Below are 22,951 nucleotides of genomic sequence, written 5' to 3'. Positions count from 1 at the left end.
CCCCTGCCCCCACCTTGACCCCGCCCCACCCCTGAAGATAATTTGGAATTGTCACTGCACAAAGGAGAACAATTTTGCAAAACAAAAACAAGACTTATTGATATTAATAGAAATTGACATCATGTGAATGATATGGCTTTTCACATGACCTCACCCCCCCCCCCCCCCCCCCCGCCGCCTTACCACAGTGAACAGTGTTTAAGCAAAAATCCTCCCAGCTGAGAAACGTTCCCCAGGTAGTCATGGTGACAGAAATGGTATAAATAGAGGACAGGTGACTACAGGGAGCCTCAGACGAATACAGGTGACTACAGGGAGCCTCAGACGAATACAGGTGACTACAGGGAGCTTCAGACGAACACAGGTGGCTACAGGGAGCTTCAGACGAACACAGGTGACTGCAGGGAGCTTCAGACAAACACGGCGGGTGGAATGGCTTCAGCAGTGATGACTCTGGTCTCCGTGGCTTTCCTATTTCTGATCCCATGTGTTACAGCAGCTGGCCCACACTTAGGTGAGAATATTATATTTTTTGTGATATATTCTATAACTTGTTTTCACATGATTAAGCAGTAAATTATGAGATACTCAGTAACGAGGGTGAGACTGTTAGACTTGCTTTGGACTTGCTTTTATATATGCTCTGGATTTTCACAGCCCCCATGGTCATGTCACCAATCACCATAACTGTGGTCAACAGCATCACGCGAGCCCCCAATAAGACCTTCTCGGCCACGGTGGCCAAAAGAGGGCTACTCCGGGGTGCCATGATACGCCTGGCTGATCATGACCGTGGCTTCAGGTCAGTACAAAATTATTCCTGTCTATACAGGATTATAGCACAAATAAAACAAAATATTTAGTTTTTGGGTTAAAGCTCACCCCTTTGTCTCTGTAGATACTCGATCATAGAACACGAGGAGTATGGGGTTTTCCTGAGGAGCATCAATGGTGTATTAGCTGACCATGAACAAAACCTTTACTGGAGGTTTTGGGTTCAGCTTGCCAATGGATCCATCATCAAACCAAACGTGGGTGAGTCAGCATGGAAGATCAAAGCCTGATCTTCATTCAGCCTCCGATAAGACATTGATCCTCATCTTCGTGAGGTACGCTCATGGATAGTCTTGACTTAAATTGATCCAGAAATCGCATGTCAGAAGATGAGGAAAATCTCACTACTGAAGTCAGATGAATCATATTGTGATGGAAATGTGAAATTATAAATTTGGTTAGGGTTAGGGTTAAGTAAACAAAAGAGTTAATCAACTAAGGTACTATTAGCATCCAACTTATGAAGCTATTGGTTATGTGGTGCCTCTATTTCCAGGATTCGCTTGCTACATGCCCAATCCGAATGACAACATCATCTTTGTATATGACCAGTGGTGAAGATGTCCAGCAGTTTGGAGAGGGCTCAGGCTTGAGGGAGATTCTGCAGCACATGAAAGCCTGGCCCTTGGAGCTGCCACTGCTGTCAAAAAAATAAACAAATTCATCAAAAAAACTAATTATCTTCATGATGGCATTATTTACTTCAATAACTGACCGGCACATACATGCAGTATAAGCAAATTCACTCTAACACAGACACAACAATCAAAAATCATACTGATCACGCACAACTTCTTAATATACCATTTATTTGATAAGCACTTCTATTGCAAGACCCACTGTTTTAAGCATCTGGAGATCAGGAGAAGTAATTAAGAGGTGAAGAGCTTTTTGGAAGGTGAAGCTGCCTCATGTAACTGTTTGGTCATGATTCCAGCACAAGGTCAGTAGTCACACCTACACTTTCTTTAAGGGTTCGGAGTAAAACAGAACTTTAGATTTTCAGGATCAGAGCAAGTCCTTGTCTGCTGTATGAAAACCAACATGGATGACATCAAAAAACACCAGCTGCGAGGACACCTGTCATGTAATTGAACATATTACAATTAAATAGGGGGCAGCGTGTGGCTCTGTGGGCTAAGCCTGTTTGCCTGTAATCAGAAGGTTGCAGGTTCAAACCCAGCCTCAGACTGCGGGTCCTTGAGTGAGGCCCTTAACCCCCACCTCCCTGGGCGCCGCTACAGGTGGCAGCCCTTTGCAGACAACTTACTCTATGAAAAAGAGCAAGTTAAGGAAGCATAAAGACAATTTCAATAAAGTATTGATTATTATTATTATATTTCATATAATAAACTTTAAAAGAACCCTTGAATGATTAGTGTGGATGGAGTGGTGGCTCTTAGATTAGGGCTGTATGCTAGCAACTGGAAGGTTGCTGGTTCAAATCCAATAAATGTCAGGAGTGATTCTACTCCATTGGGCACATGAGCAAGACCCTTAACCTGCCATTGCGCCATCCTGGCTATGACATTAATCTGCAAGCAGGTCCAAATATAACAAGACCTAAATCCCAGAGAGGATGTTGTGGTGTACCTCAGAATTCCATCCATGGCATCTACACATCATAGAAGAGACGTACCAGGTGATAGCGAATCCCAAAAGCCACAGCGCTCCCAAGCACCTGCAGAGAAGCGGGGGCAGATCAGACAGCCATGCAACAAGCAAGATCCCAGGACGAATAAATGTGGCGTCATACAATAGCACCTGTGTGAGCAGCATTACGCTCGTCAGGGTTCTTTCATGCATGGGTCCCAGAACCTTCAGCACCAGGTTGATGAGGGTCATGTTGTTGCATTGTACAAACTCTCCATCTCCCTCTAGGCCTTGCTGCACATCTACAACCTTTAATGTCTCTGCCACCTACTGGGAAAAAAGCAAACTGCAGTAAAATCAAAAAAACACTAAAAGCAGAAAAGGCCCATCAGTGATCTGATTTATTAATGTGCAAGTAAGAATAAAGCAGAAATCTTTCTTCCTTAAATTGTGGGGCAGATCTCCCCAAGACACTTAGAGTGACGCATTAAAGGTGGTTAATGAGAGGAGGGGCTGCCAACCTGCCCATAAACACGGTTTACCTTTAGAATGAGGGCTCCTAATTTGCAGAGGTCCTTCTTCTTAAATTTGGAGTAGCTCATGCCCAGTTTTCCTGTTTCAGGATTTAGTCTTCACTCAGCAGCCCAAACAGAGAAAAAACACTTTGCTTCAATCCTCTGTCTCACAGGCATCTGGCCAAAAAAAGATCCACCATTGTATCAGGGTGACCCCGGCTTACCTGGGCAGACAGTGTCGTGGGCAGGGAACCAGGTGGAAGAGCTGGGGCAGCGAGTACAGGAAGTTAAGCACTTGAGGTATGAAGAAGAGCAGCATCTCTGCCTGTGCATCTCTAAATAGCTACATGGACAGGAAATAATTAAATCACAGTTTTCACAAAATAATTAATCTGGTGATACGTGTACTGTATCTGATATAAAATTTCCTGAATCCGTTACTAAAATATACATATTTTTATTTCCATAACCTAATTCAAGTGAAGTAGTGTACTCAGTGGTACCACTGCAGAACTCCTCCCCTCTACTAGACCAAAATTCCAGAAGAGGGCGCTTTTGTGTAAACCAACCACCAATTGCATTTAGACCTCAGAAACCTATTAAAGCGATTGACCACAGGAGGATGCACTATCCATTTGGCCCCAGAAGTTTATGCATTGTTACAGTAGCCTTAATAGATAATTGTTTTAACTAACCTTGATGCCTTTGACACCGTCTTCACTGTGAAACCAAATAGCAAGGGGACCAGTGGTAAGGGCAAATAGCCAAGGAGAAAGAGAACAGGCTTTATCAATCAATCAATCAATCAATCAATCAATCAATCAATCAATCAGTCAATCAAAATACTTTATTTATCCCTAAGGAAATTAAACAGCTATAGTTGCTCCAGGACAGAAATGTTAAAATACCAATACTAGATAATACAATATATTACAAATTACAAATATTACAATATCTCTAATAACACAATAACCCCATATATAAATATTCTAATAAATTACAGAAATAAACTAAAGGTAAAATTAAATTGACATTCTATCATACTGCCTTGTTATGTTAATGGTATAAATACAGTTGCTGCAGTATATACCTGTGCTTAGATGGAAGAGTTGCTATGTATGTATGCTATAAAGCTGGAACGATGCAGAATGAATGCATCAGTATGAACTGACCCTACTGAACAGGTTTAAAGTAGTCAAATCCACGACATAAAGCTGCAGCTGAAGCAGAATTTTTGTAGAATAAAAAACAAATATTAACCATTTTACCCTGTCAAAAGCATCCAGAGTTACTACAACTCCAGCTGAGTCAAAACTGGGGGACAGGAGAACATCAAGCAACTTACTTGTGTTGTGAAAAGACTGCATTTCCAACATAGAGCCCAATTGGTCTGTGGAGATTAAAGTAGGAAATGCCTCTTAAAGACGGGGAGGTGGCACGTTAGCTAAGATCTTCAGGTCTACATTTAATTAAGGAGGAGATTGGCCTGGAGCAGAGGAGGGGATCTTTGTCTTTTTTAAGTAATAACAAGGTCAACTGTCTGCCTAACCCTACCAGGGCATCTTAGCATTACTGAAAACAGAAAAGAGTGGATTTGCTTGCTAAAAGCAAGGTACAAGCTGTGATTAAGGTCAAGCCACAAGCCAAAGTCTATCAATGAGTCACTGTAAACAGCTCTAGTATTGCTGTGGTTATTGTAGTTATGATTAATACTTGTGTTTCCAATTGTGGCCTGTATGTTTGCCCGTGTTTTATGTGCACCCTGTACGATCCTTGTGTGTCTTTAGTATTGTGTAAATTACCTAGCATCGGTCCAGCATCTGACCTTCCTGTGTTTTCCTACTGTGTTATGTTTGGTGCTCATTGGGTGCCTGTTATAGTCCTGTTCAGGACTAGAATAAAGAGTGTGTTTTGGCCGGGCAAGTAAGCCACCTTTTCCTTTGCTGTGCTCGTAATGCCTCAGCCTGCCCAGCACTGCAGTACATTTTAATCAGTAGAGTGTTACTCTTTCTATTTTACATCCATCCATCCATCCATTTTCCAAACCGCTTATCCTACTGGGTCGCGGGGGGTCCGGAGCCTATCCCGGAAGCAATGGGCACGAGGCAGGGAACAACCCAGGAGGGGGGGCCAGCCCATCGCAGGGCACTTCTATTTTACACAAATAAGAAATTTACAAACGAGAGGAGGCCATTCGGCCCATCAACCTCATTTGGGGAGAACTTAACTAATAGCTCAGAGTTGCTAAAATCTTATCTAGCTCTGATTTAAAGGAACCCAGGGTTTCAGCTTGCGCTACACTAGCAGCAAGACTATTCCATACTCCAACTACACGCTGTGCAAAGAAGTTCCTCAAATTCATTTCAAAATGTTCTCCTGCTAATTTCCACTTGTGGCCACGAGTGCTAGTATTTAAACTAACATTGAAATAGCCATTTGGCTGAACAGCAACCCTACCTGTTAGAATCTTATATAGTATACCTGGATCATGTCCCCCCTTAGTTTCCTTTGCTCAAGGCTGAACAGATTCAGCTCAGCTAACCTCTGCTCATAAGACATTCCTCTCAGACCAGGAATCATTCTCGTCGCCCTACTGAGGCTGAAAAATGTTTTGTCCTCACTGTGACCACCAGTGTGATTTTTTTTTTCTGTATGAGACAGGTGGACAGGCCCTCTATCCCTAACAAAGAGTACTTTTAAACTGGATAGCTGGCTGAGTGGGAACTTTTTAGCCAAAGACACTAATGTATCTAACAAACATGGCTAAGAGTAAATGAACGCGAATGGCACATACAATACAACTAAAAATCTAAAAGTAAAAATATGAAGACAACAGAATAAAGTAAAAATATGTCTTTTATAGGAGAAGCATGTAGACAAATAAGTAAAGAATCAAATAACAGAGTGGTTGTTAATGTGAGAGCAGCTATGGTTTCCACATGACCATTTTGCTGTCAAGAATCTCAGTTTCCCCATATTTTTATACACAACTTGGTAAATTAATATCTGCTCTACTAATAGTTTCGCTACGTAGTGACACAATTAACCTGTTAATTAGACAATGCTCATACGGATCACATGACATCTGTACTGCAATTATAGTGACAAAACATTTTAAAACTTGGTATTTAAGGCATTAGATGAGGCTCAAATTATGAGCAATAAATAAATTAATATCTTTTCTGCAAATAGTTTCACTACGTAGTGAAACTAGCTTTTCCATTAATCAGTGCTCGCATGGATCACATGACGACTTTACTGAAAATTTCATCCAGTTGTGGCACTTTTTGAAACTCTGCATTTAAATGCAGGAGATGAGACAGAAATTGAGAACAATAGATAAACATAGGACATCTCCCCAGTTTGGCACCCAAACACCAAGATCATCTTCTACATTTCCCTACCGTGTCATTTCCTGTGGCTCTTTCCTGACTCTTTCCTTCCTGTCAATGTTGGCCATCCTTCTCCATGATGTAGGACTCTTATAACATAGACTGGAGACTCATCTATTTAGACTATTAAACAAAATATTTAAAAAAATATATAAAAAATTATATACACCAGTGAGCCAAAACCTCATGACCACCGACATATGGAGTAAATAATGTCAACTGTTTTGTAAAAATGGCAAATATCTGGGATATAAGAAACAATATGCCAACATTTATGTACTTGTAGTCAACGTGTCGAATGCAGAAGAAAGGGGTAGGGATGAAAATATGAGTGACTTTGACAAGGGCCAAATCGTGACTGACTCAGAGCCTCTCCATAACGTTAAGGCTGATCGAGTGAATGAAGACAATCCTGTCTGGTATAAACCAGAAGGGCTACGTAGGCACACATTGGTCATAATCTTAATTATGGGCACAGGAGTAATGTGTCGTGACTCAGCACATTGAGAAATGCTTAGACACGTGGTTCCAACATTCACGCTCCATAAGCATTCATGCAGGTAGATACCCTATTAGATCTACACACATTATTCATGTCTACACCAAAACAAGGCCAACAAAATTCAGCCTACAGCATTTACGCGTGTCCCACTTGTCTTACTGTTGGATTCTGACCAGCTACCTGGAATAATATTTGCAACATCAGAATCATATTTAACCCGGTAGACAGCATACTCATTTAATAGGAATCTTTTACATCCTGAATAGAACAGGATCCGCCCTACACACCCTCAAGGGCTTAGAGGGATCTGAGAGGTCAATATTAGAGAAGGTTATGTGGTACTGAGTTCGCCGCTATGATGCTTCGTATCATCAGTCATTCAGTACCTTCAACTTAATGTTTCCACATGGAGTTGGACAGCATTCTCCACTCAAGCTTCTGTCTCAACAATGAAAAGTGAGATTGTCTTTGGAAAAAAGCTGGTGGGGCAGGGCACTAAGACCAATACATGGGTACATAAGAAACTGCTTGTATGTCAGGCAATTTGCACAAACCCTTCCTTGTTTATGATGAAGACCTGCCATGATCAGATACCAAAACAGAAGAAAATAGCCACCATTTGGTTTTCAATGGGACTCAATGATTTCAAAAGCCTTAGATGTTTTTTAGGCTAAAACAAAGAGCGTAAATGTATTGGGAAGATAAAGCAACTTATACAGATCAGAAGTGTCTTATTAGTTTTTAGAGAAAGATAAGAATTTGAAGTATAGATTTTACCATAACTTGTCATGAAGGACAAAACATTATAGCCATAATGTCTGTGTAAAGGAAAAAATAGTTTATTTCATGCACTTTGTAAAAGTTTCTGACAGTCCCCCTCCCCCCCCCCCCCCCCCCAAAAAAAAAAAAATCTGCAGTGGCCACTGCACAAAGGATAAGCGATTCAGTTGTCAGCCCCCCCCCCTTGAAGCACTGTACTCATTTTGTACTCATTTTCTGAACAGAGCCAGAAAAATAAAGTCTGACCCTCTGCATCCTGGCCACTTCCTTTTCCAGCATCTTCCATCCCAGCGAGAGCAAAGAGCCCTGAGCACAAGGACAAATCATCACCTAAACAGCTTCTTCCGTCAGCTCATCGCCCTTATAAATAAGAACCCATGAAAAACTGTCATAATGGAACCACACACTGTTCAAGCTTCATTATCATATTTTAACTAAACTCATCTGCACTGCACCTAAGCTCTTTGCACATCACATTAATCTATCATCTATTTATTTCTTTATTTATATTGTCCACATGCTTGACTCAGCATTGCACATCTCCTGTAAAAAAAAACAAAAAACAAAAATCCTTGTATCTTTACTTTTAGATGTTTGTTTGTATGTGTGTTTTGTTTATGTCATGATACCACCCACACCAAAAGAAATTCCCTGTACTTCTCTATACTTGGCGAAGAAAAAGATTCTGATTCTGATTCTAAAACAAAGAAGACATTTATATTACTACAAATTAACATCACATGAATGACATGGCTTTTCACATGACCTCACCCCACCCTGCCTTACAACAGTGAACAGTCTTTAGCCAAAAAATCGTTCACCTGGCAGCCATGGTGACAGCGATGGTATAAATAGAGGACAGGTGACAGGTGACAGGTGACGACAGGGAGCCTCAGACCAACACGGCAGGCAGAATGGCCTTGGCAGGCATGACTGTGGTCTCTCTGATAACTCTGGGCACCCTATTTCTGGTCCCGCATGTCGAAGCAGGTGGCGCAGTAACAGGTGAGAATGTTACTTATTTTTACTGTTATATTCTGGATTTCAAGTGATTTAGCTGTCATTTACGAAAAATACAGTAAAGGGAGGGTGTTGCAGACTGTGTGAATTATCTGTGTGCTTTGTGTTGGATTTTCAGAAACTGCGTACTCAATCACCATAACTCTAGTCAACCGAATCTCACATGCCCCTAATAAGACTTTCAGTGTGGAAGTCGCCGATAAGGGAATACTCCAAGGTGCCATGAGACGACTGATGAGTCATGATTATGACTTCAGGTCAAGACAAAATGATTCCTGTAAATATAGAATTTTAGCTTAAATTAAACTAATTTTGCATTTTGGTTCAAGCTAGCCCCCATGTCTCCGTAGGTATGCGGTATTAGTGAATCCCGATTATGGTCCAATCCTGAGAGGCATCAATGGTGCCTTATCTGACCTTGAACACAACATCTTCTGGAGGTTTTGGGTTGAGCGTCCCAATGGAAGGATCTTCAAACCAAAAACTGGTGAGTGAGGATGGAAGAACTCAGCCTGCGATACATCATTGATCCTAATCTGATGTAATCCAATGGAAAGATTTGTAGTCTGACTTAAATTGATCCTGAAATTACAAGCATGAAGATTTACAGATTTTTTAATCTGAGGAAAAAAATCACTGATGAAGTCAGACAAATCACTAACGTGGAATTAAGCATTTGATTGGCAAAGATAAATAATGTATTAGTCAATTAAATTAAATGTGACTAAACAAATACTAACAGCCAACTTGCAATAGTATCTAGAAACTAATTGTTGTGTTGTACTCCCTTTCCAGGATTCGCTTGCTACGTCCCAAAAGCAGACGACCACATCATCTATATATATGACCAGTGGTGAAGATGCTCAGAACTTTGGAGAAGGATCAAGCTTGGGGGAGACTCTGTAGCCGACGAAAGCTCAGCCCTTGGGGCTGCCACTGCTGTCAGTGACAATGGCAGATGATGAGTTTTAAATGGGAAAAGTACAGCCAATAGTAGACAGTATAACCAGAAAGGTTGCTTTTTTCTTATTTTAATTGGCTAGGATCACATGTGTAAACTCTGCTCTACTTTCTATTTGGAAGAAATTATTATCTTGTTGGCAAGCTAGCTATGAAATTAACCTACTAAATATCCCTAAACCTTCATTGAGAATTAAAGAAACGATCAAACTCAATTATAGTGCCTTAATTTACAATATTGAAAAAAAGAAAAAGTTGCGTAAAGCAAAAACTATGAACTAAGCTTGGGTCAGAAAACACGTAATCAGAGCATATTCACCAACATATCTTCTTTTATAAAACACAGCAAACGACCATTACTGTGGTTCAGTTAGTATGATAGATAAAAAATTTTAATCACAAAATAAAATGAATTGTCATTGACAAATTCAGTTCCTTTGGCAATCTTTCATCACGTTATTTGATGAATTCACTCTCACACAAACACTACAGATGAAAACCTGCTGAACTATTTCAGTCTAATTTAAATCTGGTCTTAAAACTTCTTAAGACCTTCTGATTTTCTTTATCAACTATTTTGTTCTAGTGAAACGTTCTTTGTATTTTAAATGCATTATTATTATTATTCAGGGAACCTTTGGATGGAGACCTACAGTTACTGCTCAGCCTACTCTTCCTTTCTTGAGCATGATTTGAAATTCCCTTGAATTCTTTTCGCTTCTTGTTTATAAAGTACATATGCATGTTGAGTCTATTAATTAACACAAAATGCATTTACTTTAACCTAGTTCATTTAATCTGTCTGTAGGCATTTTAAATGCCATTTTGCATATATAATTCAAAATTGTCATAATTTTGAGGCTCCTTCACATTCAAAGTTAGCACAAAAAAATACAAAAAATAAAAGGAAAAAAGTTACTATTTCAATTCAGTACATTCTTAAAAACTAAAAAGGCAGATACCAAACTGAATAAAACCTAAATCCCAGAGAGGATGTTGTGGTGTCCCTCAGAATTCCATCCATGGCATCTACACATCATGGAAGAGATGTACCAGGTGATAGCGAATCCCAAAAGCCACAGCGCTCCCAAGCACCTGCAGAGAAGCGGGGGCAGATCAGACAGCCATGCAACAAGCAAGATCCCAGGACGAATAAATGTGGCGTCATACAACAGCACCTGTGTGAGCAGCATTACGCTCGTCAGGGTTCTTTCATGCATGGGTCCCAGAACCTTCAGCACCAGGTTGATGAGGGTCATGTTGTTGCATTGTACAAACTCTCCATCTCCCTCTAGGCCTTGCTGCACATCTACAAGCTTTAATGTCTCTGCCACCTACTGGGAAAAAAGCAAACTGCAGTAAAATCAAAAATCACTAAAAACAGAAAAGGCCCATCAGTGATCTGATTTATTCATGTGCAAGTAAGAATAAAGCAGAAATCTTTGTGGGGTAAATTGTGGGGTAGATCTCCCCAAGACACTCAGAGTGACGCATTAAAGGTGGTTAATGACAGGAGGGGCTGCCAACCTGCCCATAAACACGGATTACCTTAAGAATGAGGGCTCCTAATTTGCAGAGGTCCTTCTTCTTAAATTTGGAGTAGCTCATGCCCATTTTTCCTGTTTTGGGATTTAGTCTTCACTCAGCAGCCCAAACAGAGAGTACAGGAAGTTAAGCACTTGAGGTATGAAGAAGAGCAGCATCTCTGCCTGTGCATCTCTAAATAGCTACATGGACAGCAAATAATTAAATCGCAGTTTTCACAAAATAATTAATCTTGGATACATGTACTGTACCTGATATTAAATTTCCTGAATCTGTTATTAAAATATACATATTTTTATTTCCATAACCTAATTCAAGTGAAGTAGTTTACTCAATGGTACCACTGCAGAACTCCTCCCCTCTACTGGATCAAAATTCTTTGAAGAGGGTGCTTTTGTGTAAAACAACCACCAATTGCATTTAGACCTCAGAACCCCATTGACCACAGCAGGATGCTCTATCCATTTGGCACCAAAACTTTATGAAATGTGACTGTAGCTGTACTTCATTTGTTTTGACCAAAAACTGAAAGCAAAACCACCTCTTTTTCAAGTATGCAGGCCACCTACACCAGGTGGTGCTGGAGGAACGCCACTACAATCATTAGGGATCCCAGGCCACGGTCTGCTCACCCTGCTACTGCCCCCTTCAGGCAACCTATACCAGGTGGTGCTGGAGGAACGCCACTACAATCATTAGGGATCCCAGGCCACGGTCTGCTCACCCTGCTACTGCCCCCTGCAGGCAACCTACACCAGGTGGTGCTGGAGGAACGCCACTACAATCATTAGGGATCCCAGGCCACGGTCTGCTCACCCTGCTACTGCCCCCTGCAGGCAACCTATACCAGGTGGTGCTGGAGGAACGCCACTACAATCATTAGGGATCCCAGGCCACGGTCTGCTCACCCTGCTACTGCCCCCTGCAGGCAACCTATACCAGGTGGTGCTGGAGGAACGCCACTACAATCATTAGGGATCCCAGGCCACGGTCTGCTCACCCTGCTACTGCCCCCTGCAGGCAACCTATACCAGGTGGTGCTGGAGGAACGCCACTACAATCATTAGGGATCCCAGGCCACGGTCTGCTCACCCTGCTACTGCCCCCTGCAGGCAACCTATACCAGGTGGTGCTGGAGGAACGCCACTACAATCATTAGGGATCCCAGGCCACGGTCTGCTCACCCTGCTACTGCCCCCTGCAGGCAACCTATACCAGGTGGTGCTAGAGGAACGCCACTACAATCATTAGGGATCCCAGGCCACGGTCTGCTCACCCTGCTACTGCCCCCTGCAGGCAACCTATACCAGGTGGTGCTGGAGGAACGCCACTACAATCATTAGGGATCCCAGGCCACGGTCTGCTCACCCTGCTACTGCCCCCTGCAGGCAACCTATACCAGGTGGTGCTGGAGGAACGCCACTACAATCATTAGGGATCCCAGGCCACGGTCTGCTCACCCTGCTACTGCCCCCTGCAGGCAACCTACACCAGGTGGTGCTGGAGGAACGCCACTACAATCATTAGGGATCCCAGGCCACGGTCTGCTCACCCTGCTACTGCCCCCTGCAGGCCAGCTTCTCAGTCATTCTTCGCTAAAAACTGAAGGCCATAAATTTTCTAAGCATGATATGGTATTATTACAGCATGTTTGTGATTTAGAAAATTAAGAGATTTTATTGGCAGGAAACTAAGTTCATTTTGGCTTCCCTTGGTTCTTTTCATCAACATTTTGCCACTAATAGTTCAGTAATGTTCAGTGAGGGACACTTCTGATTGGCTAAGCTTTCATTTTTTTAAACCCAACAACTTCTGACATTCATTGAACTTCCAGCAGCTTTTAATAAAAAGTCGTCATGAGAAAATGAAATGTCATGAAGCATGCAAAGGATCTCTGTGAATGTGTCAGGACATAAATCGCTGTTTCAATAAACTAAACAGCGACATCTGGTGGATTTAGATATTGGATATAGCAAGCAGCCTGGATGAAGAACACAAACACCACCTCATTGAATTACAATAAGATTTTGTAGATGCTGTTACAAATGTACATCTTTGTATCAATTTCAATGTGAACCGAAAGTAAAATAACCATTGTCTAAACATTGTGTGTATATTAAATTCATGCTTTATAAATATATTGTAGCTGGATTAGTGTAGTGGGGCATGATTTATAATAAGAAGGAGAAAGTTCTTTATAAAAAAAAGGAACAAAAGTTCCATATTTATTAATAGCACACTGCCAGAGACAACCAGCATCAAACAAGGGAGACAACAATTAATTTCACTTACACTGGGGGTAGACGGTAATGGAAACGTGCATTCTGCAGTAAAAAATTAAATGGTTACAACACTTAATAATAGCAACGTTAATACACAGACACACCTTACATTACATTTACATACTGCACATCAACGTGGTGTGGTACAAGAAATGCCGTTAACCAGGAAGATTTCATATAATAATAAGTGCCGCGGTGCTGCATTGCCCCCAATTGAGGGGTCAACCGTCCTGGTGACCCACAAGTCAACCACAAAGTCCCCAAACGACAGAGATGGCCAGCACTGACACAGATGCTTATTTACTGTTCACACGATTTCAGCCCTGCATACTGTCAGTGTCAGCTGAGTCAGCACAGGTCGGGAATGGGTCGGGTATGGGTCGGTATGGGTCGGGAATGGGTCGGGTATGGGTTGGGAATGGATCGGGTATGGGTCGGGAATGGGTCGGGTATGGGCAGGGAATGGGTCGGGAATGGGTCGGGTATGGGTCGGGAATGGGTCGGGTATGGGTCGAGAATGGGTCGGGAATGGGTCGGGAATGGGTCGGGTATGGGTCGGGTACAGCTCGCAATTGAATTGCAATGAAAACCCATCACTTCACGGTATGGGTCCAGTACGGCCCGATTCCTGGTGTCAAAATACTGTACCAGAGAGGCCAACCCTGTTCTGCAGCTGGTTCAACAGAATCTCTTGGCCTATAGTGTCACAGGTAGCACTGAGATATAGAAGAACAAGAAAGCAGAAGGTACATTTAGCACTTTGAGAAGAGCTGTTTCAATGCGGCGGCACATCTGAAAGCTGAAACTTTCAGAGAATGAAAGGTTAGAGGTTAGCCTATAATTACTGAGGGCAGTACCATTTTCTTTGACTAAGGCCTGACAAGAGCGGTTTTAAGACATTGTGGAAAAATTCCTTCTTTCAGAGAAAGATTAACAATACACATTTGCAGACAATGAGCTTAGAAATTGTTTAAAAACTTTGTGGGAAGGGGATCAAGAGAACAATTTGATGAGTTTATAAGTAATGTGAGTGATTAGTGAATGAAGGTCGATCAGAGAGAACATAGACAGATTACAGGACAGTACAGTGTGGTGGATTAAGGTTCAGGTTCTGAGGATGAGTATGCCTTATGTTCCCTCTTATGGTTCCAGTTTTATTGCTGCAAACTCACAGCATTTATCAATTGTAAGAAGCTCACATGAGGTGTGTGAGTGTGTGTCTGTGTGTGTGTGTGTGTGGGGGGGTGTAATCAATCTATCAATAGTAGTAAAATAGATTTTTCAGCTCACTCTTGATTTTCTATCACATTTGAAAAGTAGAGCTTTCTGGCAAATTCTTCAGTTCACTGTTTAAGAATGTTTTTGTAAATGTCACAATGAATATCTTCTTTCTGCATGTCTGCAGTCTCTTTTGTGTTTTAAAATTGGACTTGAGTTCCTTCATGGGGGTCTTCCTCTATCTGATACAGTCCTAGGTTTCAGTGGGGGAGGGGTATTTGTACATTCTGTAATTCTGGAGATAAATCTCTCAACAAATGCATTACAAGGGAGGGGGAGGAGGAATAGAGCACAAGGTTGATAAGTATGTACATAAGTAAATACATAAGTAAGTACATACAGTAAGTAAGTACATTTTATTAAGGTTCATTTAAGAAAACTTATGTTCACCAAAGTGCTACACAATTCACACCATCAAAAGAACTAGATAAATAAATAGAGATAAAACTGTCTTAAATAAGTCTTAAATAAGAAATAAATCACCCCAAAGGGAAAACATTTACACCCCAGAGGGGCTCTGGACATTGTATTTATCAGCTGTACTCACTTAAAGGCCTGAGTAAACAACGTTTTAAGACTTTTTTTAAAGGGATGGATGAAGAAAATCTGATATTAGCCGGCAAGGAGTTCCATAGTGTGGGGCCCATAGCTTTAAAGAGCCAGTCACCCTTTGGGTGTTAAATGTGTCAGTGAAATAACCCATAAAATAGCACTTAGTGACCTTCCCCTTATCACTGAAGCTCATGGTGAACACTGCCATCTCAAAGAAGATGCAGTGTCTCGTCAGAAGCCAAAACATCTGCGATTTGAGAAGCCTTGATGTCCAAACAATGAGATATCACCAAATTCAGGACATGACCTTCTTTCTGAGTGGGTCTGACATATGCTGCAACAAGTCAAATGAGTTTTGTTATCTCAGAAAATTGTTGATTTTAGGACATGTGGCCCTGTTTATGTGAATGTTAATAATCACCAGTTGTTATATTGAAAATCAGTTAAAATATAAGAGAGAATGTCCCCAAACTCATTAAGAAACCTGGAGCTAAGGCATGGTGGATGATAGAACTGTTCTTCTGCTGATAATCTATCAAACGTGAGATTCACTGCAAAGTGTTCAAAGGTAGAAAGGCCCCCCTTGCTTAGTGCATAAAGCACTACAAAATAGACACGCTACACCAGCTCTCTTTCCGTATAATCTACAACAGGGATGGCCAATCTTATCCGCAAATGGCCGGTGTGTGTGCAGGTTTTTGGGGTTACCTTTAGGTCAACTGTTCACACCCAGGTGTGAGGACTCTTCAGCCAATCAGTCCTGTAATTAGTAATCTAATTACAGAGTCGCAATGAAAACCTGCACACACACCGGCCCTTTGTGGATACGATTAGCCACCCCTGATCTAGACATATTGACACAAAAAAACTAAAACTGGGAAGGTTTCCTTAAGTACAGGAGCATCGTTACTATCCTGCCAGGTCTTAGCAAGAAGATAACATAAAGATTCTGGTTTTCAATCATCCTGCCTACTTTGAAAGATTTGTTTCTAAGGTAAGACACTTCATAACAATGAAATTATACTTATCTGAACCTCTCTGCTGCCTCTTTCCAATCCTGCCATGCCACCTGCTCTTACAATAACAAAGATATTCTGGCTAACAACACGGATTCTTACACACCATTTACTAACAGCTGATCTCACTGCATGATGGGGGTTGGTATAAATCGCATTCATACAGCACAGATCCTCACCCACTCCCCCAAGCAGACTTCTGCATATGAGAAACACATCTGTAGTAAGTGACCGTGGCTTTTGATGAGTGACATCACCTCGGATAAGATTCCTGGGTGGATGCGAGATGTTGTACAGCAGGTTTTATATAAGCATCTACGCCCCCAAAAGGTTGAGATACAAACTATGACACATGTACCATAGTTTGAGAGCCACTGAAATGAAATATTATGTATGTGAAAATGAAGATACTAAATTTATTGTACATGAATGCAGAAAAATAATGTATTGCAAAAATCTAGAACAGGTAAGTTATTTGCAAATAACATTTGATTTAAAAATGTTCCCAAATAGAACAACAATCAAGACAGAAATGACATTCAAAGGCACCAAGGTCACCATCTATTCTATGTCGGGGGACACTGAGCTACTTCAGGTTTTACAAACTACTTTAAAACTGAAAGGCTCATGTGTTTGGCTAAAAGAGTTAAATTTTTCTTGTGGTTTGACTTGTTTCTTTCCTTGATTGAATGACCCATCCAGCTTCACATTAACATTAGTGACACATGTGTGATTGTAAAAGACTGACCAATCAGCGCAGAGCAAGAACTCTGTGCTAAAGTGAAATCAAGGTATTTTAACTGAAATGGTAGTTTGCAAACCCTGTGTTAGCTTTGCAAAAATATTTTAGCTTCTAGGCTTTGGGAGCCAGTGATCCAAAACCAGGTACAAATTGTAGTAGTATATGATTTAATTCTGTTCATCAAAAAGATTTGTTCAGTGGCACTTCCGATATGTCAAAAATAGCCTATTGTTTAGGCTAAATGGTGCAACGGAGTAAAGCCAAATACCACCGATAATTTAAGTGGAGAAAAACAATGTTTGTTATTGAATTATAGTCCGGTTTAGGATCTCTAAATTCCATTTTCTACTGGAATTGCAAAAACCTCAATTCTTGGAAAAATTTAAATAAATACACAAAAAGTAAAAAATGAATAAAAGTTGCTGTCCTGTGAGTCTCAGGTAGTAGGTCTACTATAATCTACACCTGGTTCTCTCACAGCCTAGAAGCTATTAAAATTATATATATATATATATATATATATATATATATATATATATATATATATATATATATATATATATATATATATATATATATATATATATATAACAAACAAACAAAAATCCCGTAAAATACGCAAATGGTTAAAAACTAATGGCACTTAATGTCTCCTGTGAGTCTCAGGTTGTATAATTTGCGCTCATTTGGGGTCGCTGGCTCCCATAGTCTAGAAGCAACTGAAAAGAAAAATCCCATTTAAAACATCATATCAAATACAATAAAGGATTAAAATGAGGAAAAGTCGTTGTGTCCTATGTGTGTCAGGTAGTTCAACGATATGCACGCATTTTGGAGTCACTGGATTTCATGCAATTGATGCTATCGCAAGCAATTAGTATTTTGTTATTTGGGCAGTAACTAGTTGACGGTCCATAAATCAGCGGTAAACTATCATCTGCTAGCCTGTGGACTTGAACTGGAAGCCTTTCGCTATTAATGCCGGCCAGCGTGAGTGACACTCCGCCGCTCGATCTGGAGAGTGCGTCGAATATCCAACCTAAAACTGATTTCAGCTCAATTCAGTACACATATTTCTTTTTGGTTGTACATAATAAATATGTTGCCATATATTTAAAGCCATTCGTTTTAAACAACAAAACACTGAATGTTAGTTGTACACTAAATAGAAAAATAAAAATGCTTCTATATTTATTGACGCGAATTTCACCAACCGCTAAAATAACCGTATATTTGATTTAAATGGACAGTTCAATATGAACTCTAAATGACGCTTTTTTCTTTTTTCTAAAAAAACGTTCGTATGACTGCTATGGAACTTTCGTAAATGTGCGAACCTCTTCAGCATGTTTTCCTTATAAATCCTATAAATGTTTCTGATATTTTTCGTTCGCACGAAGCCTTTATTTAGCTCCTATAACTTTTCTTTGGAGGCCAAAATATGCTTGAAAGCAACAATTTTTCTGTTCTGTTCTGGTATAGTAATGTTTCTAATCTATTCAACGAAGACATTGCATTCATCTAAGATTTAACGTTAAGTAAGCTCATAATTTTAATGGAAAAAACTTGGGTATTAGCATTATGTACAATGATTATGGAGGAGTCTAGTAGACTGTGGAGTAGCTGAATATACTTGTTTTGAAGCATGCTTACCATTGTGTTGTATGCATGTTAAAGAAAGAGTGTATTGGAATAAGGAAGAGGTCATGAGTGTTTGATTTGAGTGTAAGTTCTGAGTGTCTTAATGAGGAAGTGTCTGTTGTGGTGGCGCACTGGTCCCCAACCATATATATTGCCCGTGGGGGGTTCAATGATACCGGTAAGTCTCACACAGCCTGCGACACCCTCCCAAGTATCACATAGCGAAATATAATTCTCACCTGCATGTGTTTCACTTGTTAGGACTCAAGGGATCAGAGTCATCACTGCTGAAGCCATTCCACCCGCCGTGTTCGTCTGAGGCTCCCTGCAGTCACCTGTGTTCGTCTGAGGCTCCCTGCAGTCACCTGTGTTCGTCTGAGGCTCCCTGTAGCCACCTGTGTTCGTCTGAGGCTCCCTGTAGTCACCTGTGTTCGTCTGAGGCTCCCTGTAGTCCCCTGTCCTCTGTTTATACCATTGCTGTCACCATGACTACCTGGGGAACGTTTCTCAGCTGGGAGGATTTTTGCCTAAACACTGTTCACTGTCGTAAGGCGGGGGGGGGGGGGGGGGGGTGGGGGGGGGAGGGGTGAGTTCATGTGAAAAGCCATATCATTCACATGATGTCATTTTCTAATATTAAAAATAATCTCATTTTCAAAATACAATAAACACCATATTTACTTAATTTACAGTAAAATATATTCAGCTTTTTTTTTTTTACTAAAAACATGGTTTTTACATATTTAGCAAAATTAGCAGTAAGAATGTGTGGTACGTATCAAATTTTCAGAGAAACTGCACCAAAATCAAAGCAGCACTGGGTATTGATAGCAAAAAGAAGGGCAGCCTCAGACACTTGATCTTGTTACTGTGATAATTAAAAAAATATTTCACAGAACTTTTTCAACCTTATGTTTTCAACATATAAAGAAGGGGACACATGTGCAACACATGGGCAATTAAGGCAAGGCAACTACAACGGAGTTGAAGACTTTCACGGGAAGAAGACTTTTCTCCTCAGCCTTTCAGTGCTGGCCTTTAGACAGCTGTGGCATTGTTGGGGTGTCTGGGGTCCTTGATTTTCCTGGTCCTGGATCTACATCATTTCATGCAGATGATTTGGAGGCTCTGGAGCACCCTCTGCAGAATTTGCTATCCTGCTGAATGCTATTTCAGAACCAGCTGGTGACAGTCCCTGTCAGAGTTTTCAATAATTGTTGGTATTTGAACTGGTAACTCCAATTAACTTCAGCATGTTTTTACTATGGGGGGAAGCTGGTGTACCCAGAGGAAACCCCAAGATGATACAAGGAGAACATGCAAATGCCACACACATGGTGCCATGGTCTGCGATGGGCTGGCCCCCCATCCTGGGTTGTTCCCTGCCTCGTGCCCATTGATTCCGGGATAGGCTCCGGACCCCCCGCGACCCAGTAGGATAAGCGGTTTGGAAAATGGATGGATGGATGGATGGTGCCATGGTGAAGAGGGACAATGCAACAGTGCTAACCACTGCACAATCACAGCATCCCAAATGAACAATTTACAATCATATTAGATTGCAATAACTTGATTAAAGACATTTGTAATTGGAACAGGGGGGGAGGAGCTTATGAAGGGGTTGCTTTGCTGGGTATCCCCAAAGGATGTGGTGCCCCTGTGCATGTGCCCAACTGCCCATATGGTTAACCTGGGCCCTGGTGAAGCAGGGTGTAACACCATGATTGTGAAGAGTCACACCATGGCACAATTAATATAAACAAAACAAAGCATAATACAAGTGTTTTTCCACTGTTTGAGGAACTGTGAGTCATCCAGATCTTAATTGCAGATGCATGTTTCAACTTGGAACAGAGGTGGTGAGTAGATCGATTTAGTGCTGAGGTAGGTTTGGGTGTCATTGGCATAATACTGGTAATTGAGAAAAAACTGATGAATAATGCGTCTGAGGGGGAGTATGCAGGACAAAAAACAGGGGCCCAAGAACTGATCCTTGTGGGACCCCTTGAGTGACTGCAGAGGAGGAAGATAAGCAACCAACAATATAAATGAACTATTTCCTGTCTGTCAGGTACAATGAAAACCAGCCCAGGGTGGTATCCTCAGTATGGAGCAACAGCCACGATGACCCACTGATGAACAGAACAAAAGCAGGCACTTAAATACACTACTAAAAAGAGAAGATGAAGGACAGGTGAGACCCATAACCAATCAACTAATCACCAAGGGCTCAGCACGACAAGGAACATCTCTCCTATTTGACTCTCTCTGCCGTCCCCTGGAGGATGGGCTCCCCCTTTGAGTCTGGTCTCTCCCAAGGTTTCTTGATTCAAGGGAGTTTTTCCTTGCCACTGTCCCCTCTGACTTTCTCACTGGGGGCTTTGGGTGCGGATGCTGTAAAGCGCTTTGAGACGATAATGTCGTGAAACTGTGCTATACAAAAATAAATTTGTTTGTTGTTTGTTGTTGTTGAACGGGTATGGTATATTACAATTAACAAGCAGTAGAGACTAGGAGACATTAAGTAACACTGAGGGCTTTCTACTCAAGGAGAGAATAGGACCACAACTAAATTGAACATAACTAAACATGGCACAGGCAGGGTAATCATGAACAAGGAAACACAAGCAAAGACAAATTAACCATACTAGAAACTAAAGGACAAAATAAAACCAAAATATTAAACAGAGGTGAGGTCTAAAGGTCTAAAGTCAGCCTCAAACTCATGATGGAAGCAGCGTCTGCCTCTGAGCCGCAAACCCATTGAGCTATACTGCCGCCCAGGGACCAGGGAAAAACACTAAGGCAAAAATGAATGGTATGGCAAACAGGAACCCAAAGGTGTTTCTTCAAATCACAAATAAATATGAGAGTGTAATAACTGCACTAAGAACCATCACGTCCTCATGATGGTATGTTAAAAGAATGCTTAATTAGTCTGACTTCTACTCGCTCTTCTCACATGTCTCCTGTGAACAGGGGCAGATAATAGATTTATGAGGTAGGGGGATAGAAGAACATATCCATAATAATGTAATAATGAGCACCCTTAGCATGGAGTATGTCCAGGTGCTACGGATGTAGAAAGAGACACCATTGCATCAGCGGCTGATTGGGGTTGTGATGAGAATGTAGGATGGTTAAGGGGTCATGATCACAGTGAATCGCTAGAGGAGAGGCACCCCCTCCTACATAAACATCAAAGTGTCGTAAAGCCCAAACCACAACAATGGCTTCTTTTTCCAATAATGAAGAAGTTCATCTGGTAATAATTTGATTTTGGAAAAGGTAGATACAAGCCAATCAATCCCACCATTGTCCTCCAGGCGGAGCATCGCCCCAGCCCCTACCGGTGTCCATTTGCATTGTGAGGGGTTTGTCCTACTGAGGCAGCTGAGTACTACAGCTAAAGTGAGGAGTGTGTCAGAACTTTCATAAGCACTCTGGCAAAAAAATTTTATTTAACAGATGCTTTCAACAAATTGGTTAAATGTGTAACCACTATTGAAACGTTTTTCAAAAATGACAGCAATAACCTAGCATACCTAGAAAACACTTTAGTTTAATTGTAGTATCTGGAGGAAAGCAATCAATGGCTTGCCCTTGCAGGACATACATGGTCCTGACCTACTACCTTACAAGATATGTTACCGTGGCTTTGGTAGACTCACATTTTCCTAAATTTACTGTGTTGTGTGCCTGAGCGAGCCAAATGAACAAACCATGAATACATTGAACATGTTCACACATATCATTGAAAACAGAAACATTGTCCAAATACACAGCACAACCTTCCAACCCTGAGTCAACTCTATTCATAAGGTGTTGGAAGGCTGCAGGCGCATTCCGTAACCCAAATGTCATAACTTTGTAAGAGTATAGTCCGTCAGACGTAATAAATGCAGAATCCTCACGCACATTGAGTCAAAGGGACCTGACAGTAGCCCTTCAACAAATTTTATTTGCCAGCATACTGAGCAGATCTGACTTGATCAGCATATTCCTTCATTTATGAGTAAGGAAAAGAGTCATGGCTGGTTACAATATTCATCTTGTTATAATTGGTGCAAAAACACTATGTACCATCAAATTCATTCACCAGGAGGTAAGTGGAGGCAACTGGATGAGACCATTGTCCAAAAATAATGGTATTTGGCTTTCAGAATCTTTTTTATCTCTCCTTCGAAACAACAAAACCACTGGAGAATATGGGCCATGTCCCTAACCTCAACATCATGTTTCATCCATTTCGTTTGGGACAGTGTATCAGAAAACAGGGATAGAAATGGAGTAATACGT

At 41.2% G+C, this 22,951-nt stretch overlaps 1 protein-coding gene across 12 annotated transcripts in view; it reads right to left on the bottom strand.

Annotated features, from left to right (window-relative positions):
* Positions 1–1,351: 1,351 nt before the first annotated feature.
* dpagt1 (dolichyl-phosphate (UDP-N-acetylglucosamine) N-acetylglucosaminephosphotransferase 1 (GlcNAc-1-P transferase)) overlaps positions 1,352–22,951 on the bottom strand; it is a 39,497-nt gene continuing 17,897 nt past the window's right edge. Inside the window, exons 7-10 of one of the 12 annotated variants that reach the window (XM_048982171.1) lie at positions 2,970–3,057; positions 2,599–2,754; positions 2,474–2,515; positions 1,388–1,474 (exon numbers count right to left, since the gene is read on the bottom strand). In XM_048982171.1, the coding sequence (XP_048838128.1) occupies positions 1,418–1,474; positions 2,474–2,515; positions 2,599–2,754; positions 2,970–3,057 (343 nt within the window). In that variant the 3' untranslated portion in view covers positions 1,388–1,417. Of the gene's footprint in view, positions 1,475–2,427; positions 2,516–2,598; positions 2,758–2,969; positions 3,058–10,649; positions 10,692–10,774; positions 10,934–22,951 lie in introns of those variants that run through there. The other 11 variants (XM_048982175.1, XM_048982174.1, XM_048982169.1 and 8 more) reach the window with 11 other exon arrangements.

This window comes from Brienomyrus brachyistius, chromosome 17 (assembly GCF_023856365.1).
Source record: "Brienomyrus brachyistius isolate T26 chromosome 17, BBRACH_0.4, whole genome shotgun sequence".
Taxonomy (NCBI): Eukaryota; Metazoa; Chordata; class Actinopteri; order Osteoglossiformes; family Mormyridae; genus Brienomyrus; species Brienomyrus brachyistius.
The sequence above is the reverse complement of the archived record's forward strand: the minus strand, read 5'-3'. Positions and strand labels throughout refer to the sequence as shown.